The sequence below is a fragment of the Cyprinodon variegatus genome, unplaced genomic scaffold (assembly GCF_000732505.1).
Source record: "Cyprinodon variegatus isolate N-32 unplaced genomic scaffold, C_variegatus-1.0 Scaffold23, whole genome shotgun sequence".
Classification (NCBI taxonomy): domain Eukaryota; kingdom Metazoa; phylum Chordata; class Actinopteri; order Cyprinodontiformes; family Cyprinodontidae; genus Cyprinodon; species Cyprinodon variegatus.
This window is the reverse complement of record NW_015150476.1, coordinates 2,104,117-2,118,436: the sequence shown is the minus strand read 5'-3', so window position 1 is coordinate 2,118,436 and position 14,320 is coordinate 2,104,117. Positions and strand designations below refer to the sequence as shown.

At 35.1% G+C, this 14,320-nt stretch overlaps 1 protein-coding gene across 2 annotated transcripts in view; it reads right to left on the bottom strand.

Annotated features, from left to right (window-relative positions):
* Nucleotides 1-5,465: 5,465 nt before the first annotated feature.
* Nucleotides 5,466-14,320, bottom strand: part of coq4 (coenzyme Q4) — a 9,753-nt gene continuing 898 nt past the window's right edge. The window contains exons 2-7 of one of the 2 annotated variants that reach the window (XM_015392728.1): nucleotides 13,680-13,835; nucleotides 10,458-10,554; nucleotides 8,456-8,558; nucleotides 8,187-8,316; nucleotides 7,701-7,794; nucleotides 5,466-6,187 (exon numbers count right to left, since the gene is read on the bottom strand). In XM_015392728.1, the coding sequence (XP_015248214.1) occupies nucleotides 6,004-6,187; nucleotides 7,701-7,794; nucleotides 8,187-8,316; nucleotides 8,456-8,558; nucleotides 10,458-10,554; nucleotides 13,680-13,835 (764 nt within the window). In that variant the 3' untranslated portion in view covers nucleotides 5,466-6,003. Of the gene's footprint in view, nucleotides 6,188-6,568; nucleotides 6,663-7,700; nucleotides 7,795-8,186; nucleotides 8,317-8,455; nucleotides 8,559-10,457; nucleotides 10,555-13,679; nucleotides 13,836-14,320 lie in introns of those variants that run through there. The other variant, XM_015392737.1, reaches the window with a different exon arrangement.

Here is a 14,320-nt window from a genome sequence, read left to right as displayed (position 1 = left end):
TACATGACAATATGTGATCTCATTGCAAAACAAGCACGTTAAGAAACCTTAAATAATACTAAATAAAATTATTTGGTTTTGTAATGTATTGAAAGTTTTGTAACCTTCCTACATTGCCGTTGACAGCATTATGTTCATTGTAAAATCAAAATATGCACATGCGCACAACAGGCCGAGGTGCCACTAATGAAAACTTTAGGAATGGCAGGAGGTATAATTTTTTAATAGAATATTTTATATAATATTTTCATACTTATCAAGTAAAGCAAATGATTGTAAAATTGGTACTGAAATTGACATAACTGCTTTTTAATTATCACCATGATGATGCTGATAAATTTTTAAAACATGCAAAACATCTAAAAATTAATTTGTAAAATTTATATTGTGTCTGACTTCTTTTAAAATCCTAAAATATTTTATAGATTTTTTTATTATTGTTGACATTTATTACTTATATTAATAAGCTGAAATGATAACTTGCAGATAACCATGAAACATTTTCTATGGTAAAGTCCAGATATAAACCGAGTTAAAAGCTGCTTAACACACAGTGATATCTATGCTTAAATCTAAAAATAAAACAACTTTTAAACTAATCTGCAAACCATAATTTGGCAATGTCTGATATCTACTCTAGAAGTTAAGCTGTACATCACATAATGTCTGGGATAATTTCCACCTTGTTTACAAAGTTAAGCCTTTTTTTTCTCAGCGTCTCCATGCTCCCCTTGCATTTTTGTGATTTCTTATCAATTTTTACACAGCAGAAGAAGGCTACCACTTCTGGTCCCCTCAAATGACTAAGGTTGATCACCTTAGTCAGCTGTGATGGGACCTGCTGGCCGGTTTAGGTGTTTGAAATAGAAAGGCTGCTTTTAATGTATCACTGTTGCAGTGGATGCATTTTATTTTTAAATCCTCAAATTAGATTATCATTTAGTAAAATTACAAATTATTTCAAATACCTTAATCAGTTATATAACATGGTGCAGTCATTTTGCACATCTCTGATGTTGCTGCTACTTTCAAATATCCACTACTGTAAAGATGTCTATAGATGTAAACATTGGTTATTTATTCTCCAGTTGCACAGTTTTTAATAATATTTGATTGTTTATCATTTTCTCTTCACTATTATGTTACTCTTATACATTTTTTTAAGGTCCATATTTATGTTTTCTATAATCTTTTTGCTGCTGTAAACACCAGAATTTCCCCATTGTGGGACACTAAAGGGATTTTCTATTCTATTCTATTCTATTCTATTCTATTCTATTCTATTCTATTCTATTCTATTCTATAATGTAATTTAAGTCTATTTTGTTTTCATTTACAACACCTAATGTTAATGTACTCTTACAGTAAATCATTTAAAATGGTTAAAGAGATTTAACAAATTTTAGTCAAATTGATTTGAAGTAATTTATTTGACTCTCACACAAAAGTAATGTTTTCTAAATAGACATAGTCTATTCAACATATTCTTTAAACCCACTCCCAGTGTCGCCATAGGCTGGAGTCTACACAGTAATAAAAGGGGGGGCGATTTAATTTTTTTAATAGATTTTTCTTTTAATATTTTTTATGAATTTAGTGTTATTTTAATTAAATTACTTACAAAATATTTTGATTATTGATTTAATAGCTAGTTTGTCAGTTTTCAAGTTCAAATCCAGGTGTTGCCAGAGAAAATGTGGCCCTTTGTGAAGACAAGAAGTAGAAAGCGACAAAACATTTGTTGCAAAGGACCTGGTCAATTTATGAGACAGCAGCAGGCTGAACACTAAATTACTAGGATGAACGCTCTGACAGTTTTTATCTATACATTTGGAGTATTCTTGTATATTTAATGGATGTCTTGCCCATTCTCAGTCATTCTGTCGTTTCTGCTTTGTTTTCATCTTAATTCATTAATGGGAACATCAATTTGCTTTGACAAGGCATAGAAACCTACACTCAACTTCCAAACAAAAGTGAGGTATGTTTCAATAGTGTAAACATTGAGTAGAACCTTCAAACACAAGAAAATCAGCTTAACATAAACAACTTTAGCATTGTAAAAGAGCATGAGTTATTCTTTAGCAGAAAAATTTGTAATTATGAATAATAGTATTCATTTTTGATTTACACAGTAAAGTTATATCATTATTTAAAAGTATGTTTTTGAAAAGATATTTTAGTAAATTTTTTTGATTAACTAGTTTAATCAAAAATTCACAGGAAAATTAAAATAATTAAAGAAGTGCGCTGGATCTGTACTTCTTAATGGGACCTGGAGTAGAAGTGTGTGTATTTCATAAAGTTATCCCCAGAGTTTCAGGACTGCTGTTGCAGCTTTTAAATATGGCAGAAACTCCAGGGGTAATCAGTTAAGAATCACACAAAAGCGTTTTTTTGTTGTTTTTAATTGAAGGCTTCTGCTGTTACCTTTTTTAGAAGCCTCATCAAAAACCACAAGGGGGCAGCAAAGTCCTTCTAATCCACAATGATGATCTTTGCTCCTCATAACAAGAGGCTGAAGAATGTGTTTTCAGGACCAAGGAGAGCAATGAAAAACATGTTTGGTGATGCTAATCGAACTCATGTGAAACTTAAAATGTTTAATGGAGCCAACTGATGGAAACAGGATATGATTTGTATTTCATTAGTATGTTTTGTCAGTGTCCTATTACATTTAAGTCAGAGACATGGGATAACTACAGTCAGGTCCATAAATATTGGGACATCAACACAATTCTAATCTTTTTGGCTCTATACACCACCACAATGGATTTGAAATGAAACAAACAAGATGTTCTTTATCTGCAGACTTTCAGCTTTAATTTGAGGGTATTTACGTTCAAATCAGATGAACGGTGTAGGAATTACAACAGTGTGTATATGTGCCTGCCACTTTTTAAGGGACCAAAAGTAATGGGAAAATCTGCTGCTCAGCTGTTCCATGGCCAGGTGTGTGTTATTCCCTCATTATCCCATTTACAAGGAGCAGATAAAAGGTCCAGAGTTCATTTCAAGGCTGCTATTTGCATTTGGAATCTGTTGCTGTCAACTCTCAATATGAGATCTAAAGAGCTGTCGCTATCAATGAAGCAAGCCATCATTAGGCTGAAAACAAAACAAACCCATCAGAGAGATAGCTAAAACATTAGGTGTGGCCAAATCAAGTGTTTGGAACATTCTGCCTCTGTCTGAGAAAAAAACAGTTTAGAAGACAATCTCTTAGACTGTTTTAATGTCAAACGGATGAAAGAGAGCACATAAAGTTGGCCACAGTAAGAGCTGAGCCCTTATCTATGTCTAGAAGAGAAGCGGGACTAAGTACTGAAAAATAGGCCTAACTCTATCATCTATAACGAAGGAGTTGATGGCAGTGGCCCAACTGATATTTATGTCCAGGATAGCCAAACACAGCTAAACAGGAACAGACCAAATGAAGCTACTATGACAAGAAAAGCAAAGATAAAATAAAATGAGGGGTTGAACTGACAAACACAATACAATGAGATAGACAGAATGATGTCCCTATGTGCTCCAGCAACTTAAGCCTATAGTAGCATAACTATAGAGATGGCTCACAATAACCTGAGCGGCTCTAACTATAAGCTTAATCAAAAGCAAAAGTTTTATGCCTAGCCTTAAAATTAGACAGGTTTTGTGCCTTACAGACTAAAACTGGTAGTTGGTTCTACAGGAGAGGATCCAGATTACTACTATATTTAAGTTTAGGCAATACATTCCATCATATATCTGCACAGATCTGTAATTTCTTATATGAACCTAGGAATTAATTGGTCATTGGCAGGCAGAAGACCAACCAGCATTGCCAGATAATATCTTCTTTTAATGCTTTTTCTGCTCATTTAGTTGGAATATATTTGAAAGCCTTAATTATTTCAGTAGCTCAATTCAAAGATAGCCATATTACACGTTTTCAAGCCTTTATGTCAGTTAATTACAAAGACTTTCCACTTGCAGCTTAAACACAACACTTAAAATTAGAAATGAATGTCAGGCCAATAAAAATATATATTTATTACAAAATACAATTCTATTTTATAGAAAAAATATTATCAAATTGGCCAAAGGTACTTTGAATATAACAAGTAATTTCCAGAAAACTTAGATCTATAGGTCAATTTACATGCAGCATACATAACTTGCCCAACCTGTTAACTGTGTAGTTCCACCTTGTAAAAACAAAAAAAAACATTTGTTATGCAACATTTTTTTTTTATCTGTTGTGTTTTAAAACACCAACTATAGTTACTGTACTCTTACATTGAATTATTCAAACTGGTTTAACAATTTTTATTCAAATTAGTTTGAAGTAATTTATTTGACTCTCTCACAAAACCAATGTTTTCCAAATACATCTATTCTATAGAACATATTCTTAAAACCCACTCCCAGTGTCACCCTGGGCAACTGCCCATATTGCACGTATTAAACACCACAACTGTGTTTGCTTCACAACAAAAACATGGCAAAGGAATTAGAAGAGCTCTTTGGTTATTAAACATCATGAGATGGTTATTGCACAAAACCTTGTTAATAGACTTATTATAGGGCATCTTTTCTCTATGTGGTTTTTTTCTTCGTAATTCGGTTGTCATTCCGCCTTTTTTTTCGCAATTAATTTATAACTTAGGTCCATTTCTATGTAGATCGGGATTATCTGTGTAGTAACCAACACCTGGATTGGATTTCTTGTCAGTTACCTTTTTTGAAATATATTTTCACTGGGAAAAAAATTATGTTGATCAATATTTTTCCCCTTGATGCTTAAACAAAAACATCTACAGCATTTAAAACAGATATGTTAAAATATAAAGCTATAAATATCACTATCAAATTACTTCTACTTATGTGTTGTATACACTGATAATCTAAGTGTAAATGAGTCAAGATATGTAAAATAATGTGCATTACAAAGCAAATTTTGGAATTTTAATTAAAAAAAAACATAACGCAGGTTAACGGACATGGTTTGTCCTTTTTAAAGAGTATGTCTCATTTTTTTTTAAAGCTTAGCATAAAAATTACATTACACCTAATTAACATTGCATTTTATTTGAGTCCAGTGAATACTGGAATATTTGTGTCCTGCGTTTTACTCTAAATATAAAGAACATTTTTAAAAGTTTTAATTTTTTTTATCTAATGATCATCCACGGTGTTCAAATGCCTAACATATCCTGTGCTAAGATTAGTAAGAAACTTTCATTAGAAACCAAAACTGCACTGGGGGCAGGTCAGAAAATGTCAGTGTAAACCAGTTTAATTCTGCAGAATTTCTTATTTTATCTTTTTAATACAGCCACAGGCATCCTTAGTTTTTTTTCCCCCCTGGTAAATGTGGTTTTAACATCCTGGTTAAAATCCTCTGACTGCTCCTAGATAGGGGCTATTTGTCAGAACCAAAAAAAAAAAACTGGGCCAAATCTCCTTTTATGATGATGTATTTATTTCTATTTGTGTATAGCATTTATTTCTGTAAGTGCCTTATATAATAAAAGTCTAAAGGTTAAACTATTGTAGCTGCACAGACACAACTTTCCCACCAGTCAGTAAAAACAGTTCATTCAGAAATACTGCAAAAACTCTACTGATAGGGTTTTTAAGGTTTAAAAACATAGATAATGATTATTAGAACAATGTGAAAATATTACTTTTTTAATGCAGCTGTTCATTTTTGGGATCTGAAATGTATTTTGGGTAATAAATGCTGACAAACTCATTCTAAGCTGATTGCTGCAGACTGTGCAGGGTGAAGTTCACTGTAGAAAATAAGGAATGGAAACTTTAACATGTCAGGACTTTAAACCGAGTGAACGGAAAGCTAAAGAACAGAATGAATGATTCAGATGGCCAAATAAAAAAAAGTCCCCATTTCCTCAACAGATCCTGCTAGACAAAAATCCCATAACGTCATCCTTCACAATATTTCTGGTTTGCCAGCACATAATTTAGTAGAACAGTTCTTTTTTTGTGTGTCCTTCTTCAGGCGCCCCTCCTGTTTGAAGCACTGAGTATGACTGGAGGAGGCTGGATGTTCAGCTCCTGTCTGAGGTCCTCCAATCTCTGTTCCCATCGCCTCTCATAAAAGATGCTGAGGACACAGCGGGCCCGCCTGCCGTTCTGCAGGGCCCAGGGACCCAAGGATGTGAAGAGTGATTGTAGACGACTGAAAAAGGGAGACAGAATAGTAGTTAAAAGCAGCTCAGACAGCCCCTTTATTAATTCAAACAACACTAACCCTGATTGACAAAGACAGGAAATGACAGTTGATGAATGGGGAACATTTGAACAGTTTACTGGCAAAGAGATGGTTCAGTGATATTACTTCTTTACAGTTTTAGTGTTAACATTTTCTCATATATTTACATGTAGTTTTGACCTTTAGCCAAACCCCACACACAACCAACCAAAATGATGGAAATCTGAAACCTGTGGGAGGACAAAATGTACTATAGGAAATGTAATAATCTCCCTTTTTTCTTAGTGGCGAGCGCTGGGCGCCCACTCTCTACTGGCTGCAGGTCCATGAAAATAACAGAAAATATGTTCAACTGACATGTTATCATTTTTTCCGATGATTGTAGGTCGTACTTTTAAAAGCCACCCGGGGAAACTCCCCGCGTGTTCCAAAAACTGATGATCTAAAAAAAAAAAAAACGATTAAAATGTATATCATTTATCAGGTTGTTCTTAACCGACGTTGATTGTTACTGTGATCCACATTCTTCCTCATGCTATCACACATAAATCCCAGTTAGCATATTTTAGCAAATATTTGTATAAGTTAATTCTACAGCTCCCATCCTTCCTAATGATATTTTACTGCTAATACAGATTTAGACTCAAGTTTTATGTTTATGTTTTAAAAAAAGTCAATATCATTACATATATTTGTATTTGCTTATAATAGTTACATGTTTGACTGACTGGTCGCCTGTCATGCATGGCCTGGAAAAAAGTGTTAATAATCCTTCTTCACTAAACTAACATTAACTGGACATGACCTTGAAGGCATCATTATTAGAAGTCAGGGTAGGAGCTGCACCATGATGTGGGGATTTCCCTAACTGGTAACAGTAAACTAATTAGGAGATGAGAAGGTGTGGAAATTGAGGGAAGAATGCATGTCTGAATGTATAGAATGCAATTCAGCGTATGCATGCAGTCAGAGGGCAAAGGTTTAAATCTAAGCAATGCAGCGTTAGAATGGCCCAGTCAAAGCCCAGATCTCAATTAAAGACGACATTTATGGGAAGTCTTGAAAACAAATAAAGTTTGTGCTATTTTACAGAGTCGAATTGCAGTCTTTAGGTGTTTAAAGCTAAAAGAGAGATTTCCCAAAGATTTGGTAGATTTACAAATTAAGAACTGACTGGAATTTCAATTTTTACACAACCCCAAGGTTTCCCTTTTCCACTTCCCAAATGAGTGCTCCTTTGTCTGAAATTTTTGGTTGTTTCATAATAAATGTGAAAAAGTCAAGAGATTTGGATACTTCTAAGGCAAAAGGTCCGTTTTCTCATTTATGCCAAACGTATTTTTTAACACTGGAGTACGAAAGCATGATCTCCTACAAGCTGGGCTGGCCTGAAAGTTACACTACATTTATAAAAATAGTCATTTTATATACAACAGTTTCAAACAACAAAATAATCTCAGAGCCGGTTATATTTAAGCACCTTGCATTCAACCGAAGAGGCCCCAGCAAAGCTCCCAAAGCACACATGGGGAGCCCAGTCTGAGCAGCTTCAAACCATTTCACCGCCACCTCACCTGGAACCAGGAGGAAGAGATGGAAAAATAAAAAAAAGAGAGAATTAAAAGACAGTTAAGAGTAAACATTGGTTAAAACCAGCCTAAAGTATAAAAAGGTAAACAAAAGTTTCTGCTTTGGATATGAACATTAATTCTCATGAAGGTCATGTCGATTTTTAGTCAATGATCTGTTTCACAGAAAACTAGAACTTTGAATGACCATTTTTAAAGAAATATTCAGTTTAATAACTAAAGAAAATGCAGAACTGGCCTGTGGCCCAGTTACCAATCTGCAGTAATCAAACAAAAGCTGGATACATCATCAACATTGATGAGTGAAAATTTAAGCCGTGCACAGATCAGTTTCACATGCTGCTGTGAGATATATTTCTATATCCAGCATGACTCACCCAGCATGTTGGTAGGCATGCCCAGTAAAGTGTGCAACAAGTCATGGACCTCTCTGTATCTCAGCATGATGTAAGCTAGCTCCTCGTTGTCCACAAACTTCACCTCCGCTCTAGAGTCAGGCGTCACTTTCTGTCGCAGTTGCAAAAGCAAAAGGACATCATGTCCCATCAAAAATGGAGCAAAGAGGCAACAGGCTTTGATCGGTAAAAGAGTCTAAATTTAAAGATGTTAAGTAATTAGGTATTTTTTTAATCGAGTAAAAACGTACATTATCCTCCAGGAATCTGAGATACTCTCGGCCAAACGTCCCATCAGGTAGGGTGGCCATCTTTTCCAGATCGAGGGTGGACAGACGGATCCTCGGCCTCTCTCTGCAGCACCGTTTCGTTACAAAGAAAAAACAAGTTAAATGGATATATAAAGTAAATAGTATTCCTATAATAAGGAAATGCTGGTCATTTAATCTTATTCTCTGTCTTTTTATTGTATAAAATAAATGTCTGATAAAGAATCTTTGTACTATACCTGCCTTGACTATGTTTAACAGTTAAAAAGTTCAAATTATTTTTAACAACACATTTATAATTTATGCAAAATAGATGTGCTTAAGGGATATAGTCATTTATCATCTGCTACATTTCCATCTGTTTCTACAGGTCCTTCTCAAAATATTAGCATATTGTGATAAAGTTCATTATTTTCCATAATGTAATGATAAAAATTCAACATTCATATATTTTAGATTCATTACACACTTTGCATATCATTAAAAAGGTCTCTAAATGAGCTATGCACCTAATCATCTCAATCAACAAATTAACTCTAAACACCTGCAAAAGATTCCTGAGGACTTTAAAACTCCCAGCTTGGTTCATCACATAAAACCCCAATCATGGGTAAGACTGACAACCTGACTGCTGTCCAGAAGGCCATCATTGACACCCTCAAGCAAGAGGGTTTGACACAGAAAGATGTTTCTGAACGAATAGGCTGTTCCTAGAGTGTTGTATCAAGGCACCTCAGTGGGAAGTCTGTGGGAAGGAAAAAGTGTGGCAGAAAACGCTGCACAACGAGAAGAGGTGACCGAACCCTGAGGAAGATTGTGGAGAAGGGCCGATTCCAGACCTATGGTGACCTGCGGAAGCAGTGGACTGAGTCTGGAGTAGAAACATCCAGAGCCACCGTGCACAGTCGTGTGCAGGAAATGGGCTACAGGTACTGCACTCCCCAGGTCAAGCCACTTTTGAACCAGAAACAGCGGCAGAGGTGCCTGACGGGGGCTACAGAGAAGCAGCACTGGACTGTTGCTCAGTTTTGCATGTCATTTGGAAATCAAGGTGCCAGAGTCTGGAGGAAGACTGGGGAGAAGGAAATGCCAAAATGCCAGAAGTCCAGTGTCAAGTACCCACAGTCAGTGATGGTCTGGGGTGCCATGTCAGCTGCTGGTGTTGGTCCACTGAGTTTTATCAAGGGCAGAGTCAATGCAGCTACCTATCAGGAGATTTTGGAGCACTTCATGCTTGCATCTGCTGAAAGGCTTTATGGAGATGAAGATTTCATTTTTCAGCACGACCAGGCACCTTCTCACAGTGCCAAAACCACTGGTAAATGGTTTGTTGACCATGGTATCACTGTGCTAAATTGGCCTGCCAACTCTCCTGATCTGAACCCCATAGAGAATCTGTGGAATATTAAAAGTTGAGAGATGCGAGACCCAACACTGTGGATGAGCTAAAGGCTGCTATCGAAGCATCCTGGGCCTCCATACGACCTTAGCAGTTCCACAGGCTGATTGCCTCCATGCCACGCCGCATTGAAGCAGTCATTTCTGCAAAAGGATTCCCGACCAAGTATTGAGTGCATAACTGTACATAATTATTTGAAGGTTGAGTTTTTTTGTATTAAGAACACTTTTCTTTTATTTGGTCGGATGAAATTTGCTAATTGTGTGAGATAGGAATTTGGTTTTCATGAGCTGGATGTCAGAATCATCCGTATTAAGACAATAAAAGAACTGAAATATTTCAGTTAGTCTTATCATTACATTATGGAAAACAATGAACTTTATCACAATATGCTAATATTTTTAGAAGGACCTGTAGTTGGGTCGGAATCACAATCGCCCTTTAAAGAGTAACGATTAAGTCTCTGGTTAAGAAACAGGAGAAGAAAATGGACCAAAATGGGGGTTTGAACTGGCAGAATGGTAAAGTGACCAGAACAATAATATATAGGGTAAATAGTTCCCAGTCTAACCAAGTGTAACTCACGTCAGGATGGTGTAACCCTCAGGGTCATTTTTCATCCGGTCCCTGAGGTTTATAAGTGCTAAATGTCCTGTAGTCTCTCCCAGCACAGCAACCATGTCTGTGAAGTTTAGCCCAGAGGTTAGATTTTAATATCAGTTTTAATTGAATAATAGAAACACATTTTTAGTCATAATACCACCCAAGCAGCTTAATGACCGTACAACAGCTCAGCTATTCTTCTTCTGTGCCTTTTAGGTATTTTCTGTTAAACCTGAGAAGTTGCCTCAAAGCATGATGCCATCTGGGACATTTGAGCTTTTTTTAAACCCAGAAGGAAACAATGAACAAAGATCCCAGAGATATGGATACTGGAAGCCAGAGACAGCTCTTATACAGAAACCTGTGGGCAAATCCTGAGATTAAATGTCAGCTAACAGGTGTCCCGAAACGCTCCACCCCGTGAACATTTGGCCATTTTGAATCCGTTTCTATTCCCGCAAACACGTCTACATGGCTTTAATTAGAAGCATGCTTCAAAAATGAGAAACTGAAGTGCAATTTCAGAGAGATAGGTGGTTTCATAGATGAAGAAAATAGGAAGTGAAATTTATTTACCATCAAACTCATTGAATGACCAAAAACTAAGCAGCGGAAATAAATCAAAGGGAAAAAAATGTACTGTAAAACCAGCATTGCCAGTAATAGATTTCACATGTTGGAGTTTTTAATAACTGTTTAGCTAATGTGTGAGGGTTTTTAAATAGAAAAAGAAGAAGAAAAAGAACAGCCTTTTCAAATGTTTTATTGGATTTAGAAAAAAAAAAAAGACATAAGAACGAAAAAAGTCTATTTGGGGGGGAAGAGTTTTAGTTTAAAAAATATTTTATGGACTCAGACCAAATTAAGGATGCAAAGTTTATTTCTAGTAGAAAGAGGAAAAAGAGGGAAATAAACTTTGAATCAATTTAACTGTATGATCTGGTGAACTGTAAAGTGACTTGGGATGACATTTGTTGTGAATTGGCGCTATATATAAATATAAACTGAATGTTTCACACTTGGAGTCAATAACTTTTCCACTTAATGTTGATCAACTGCAGGTGATTTAACTTGGCTGCAATCCAATTTATTTATTTTTTTTCAAAGGCTGTAAAACATTTAGCTTCATCCATGAGATCAGGGTCCCTGTCCCTGGTGGAGAAAATAAAGATTACCTTTTTATTTTAGAGAGACATTGCACAACATGAGATTGAACTTTTCAAATAAAAATGTATTGTTATTTATTGGTTAAAGCAACAAAAAAAAAAAAACCCACCTAAATAAAAGGTTATGGTTAATTAAATTAATTCTGAACTGATGGTACACTATAAAATCTTTCTCATCTCAGTGTTATATTAATAAAACAAGTGAAAACATAACCCTTCAAACAATTAGAAAAAACACTGTTTCACTTTCATACATTCATCACTTACAGGTCAAGTCGTCTATAGATACCTTTTTCAGCCGTCCAAGCATTTAATCATGGTCTCATTTAGCAAGCTTTTCTAGTGAGTTTTGGCACGACGAGAGAAAGCCATTTTATCAGGTGAAGTTCTACTTATTGGGATGCTGTGCTCATCTCTAGAAGTTTATCTGGTGGTTCTACTGATTGTATCTGATCTTACTGTGCAAAACTATGAAGAATTTTAAATATTTGAATCGACTATCCATTTTTTAAAAATAAAAATCAGATTTTTTTTAAAAATATGAAAGAGACTGTCTGGATTTCTTGTTGCGAATCTTTAGAAAATTTTTCTTTTATCAGGAAGTTCGAGTGTCATTGGCAGTATTGTAGCTGCACTTCTAGACTGAGATCTCAGAGCTCCTCTCCCTGGTTGAGGGTCATTGCTGCTAGTGTTCCAGTTACCACAGGGACCACTGTTGGCTCTTCTCTAAGCCCTCGGTATTTCTAGAGCCTCCTATGTTCCTCCTAATGTTGCGGTCACTTTGTCACTCTGCTGGTCCATCACTACTTTGTTAGTTGGGTTGGCCATCACCAGTCTATCTGTCTGTATCTAGGAGTCCTGCAGTCAACCACCAGTGGGGCTGTATCACACCAAGGTAGCTTCATTAACTGATGTTTTTAAATGTTGCAACTGTTTAATATGCTCCAGAATTCAATTAAATTCAAAAATACTTTATTAATCCCAAAGTGAAACTAAATCATGCGACCATTCAGCTGCAGCTACAATTCCAAATTGTTCCAATGAGTGAAAAGGACAGTGTCATCTGCATAAATGATAACATAAGTACCACACACCAAAGCGAGATCCTTGATCTATAGAAGAAAGAGCAGAGGCCCTATAATCAAGCCCTGCAGAACTCCAATGATGCATTCTTTCAATTGGAACAGCGTTTTTTTTATACTCTGACACACTATTTTCTGCCATTTAGATAGAAATTTGTTTGCAAATTTCCACAAGATTGTGACTGTCAGTATCCAAAGCCTTTTACTAACAGATAATAGAAAGTGAACGGAGTTAGAGGCAACTGAGCCATCCTTTGAATAAAGGTAAAATCTTCAGTAAATAACCTTATGTTATTTTCCGTAACATTTTCTTTTCCAAAACATTGCACGTTTTTTTTTTACTTCTTACCTTTCAAAGTAACATCTGAAATTTTATGGTCCAGCTTCTAAAGATTTCAAAATTCAAATTTGAACCTGTTTTCATGATTTTTCTTTAGTCCTACCTCTTCATTTGTTTTCCTAGAGATGGCTATTAAACCAGCTCTAGGAAATTACTTTTTAAAATCTTTATAATCTTCAATACAATATTTTGCAAGGCTGTTGTTAGATCACTGCTTGATAGCTCACATAATTTATTCTTTGTAATGTTATTCCAAATTCTTTTTCTAACTTAGTTTTGCAATAAAGATAAATCCTTCTTTTAAATAAAAGAGACATTTAGAGGATTGTTTAGTTGTTTCTGATCCCTTTATTCGGCTTTATTCAACTTCTTAGCAACTAATGTAAAATTATGATCAAATAAACCGGTACTAAGTTATTTCATTAAAGTTTATTTTTAATGATTAGTCTATGAATATTGGGGAAGATTTTTTTGTAAAAATACCTGCAGCATTGTAGAAAAAGGTACGTGTATTATGTTACATTAAACAAGCCCCTTATCACATTAGATATGTCAGAAAGCAGAAAGAAAATAAGAAAGCATAACAGATGATGAACTTTTACAATAAATTTCCCACCGTGTCTGTAGGGGTCATGGAGAGCCGCCACACCTGATCCAACGGCCAATAGCGCTTTCTGGAAGGCGGTGGTCTGGATGTGTCCGGGGTACAGTCCATCACAATAACTGTGCGTAAATTCAGCACCACTAGTGTGCAGTTGGTGGATGCACAAAGCTGAACCATAGGGGGGAAAATGTTTAAAAATTAACTGAGAAAAATTATATTTCCCTCTGCTCTGACATGTAAAATGTCAACTTTTATCAAATGATCATTCTCCTTTGTTTTTTTTATTAGGTTGCTGCACAAAAGCAATTTTAGCCTTCTGATAGACAGTAGCATATGTTCAAATATAACAGCCTATAAAAATGCTTTAAAGTACTGCTATAAAACTGTATGCTACTAAAATGAATACGGCTGTGACAATTGCAATTTGTATAGTACACTTATCTATATATATTTATATATATGTTAATATGGGATCGTTAAGCGTGCAACTAATATAATGACGGCAAAATTCATTTTCAATATAATTAATTCAATCTAAAATTTAGAAGTTGTACATATTTATATTTAATTGGGAATAGGCAACAATTATTCTGTTTCTAAATTTGCTGATACATTTGTTTTAATTATATATATATATATATATATATATATAT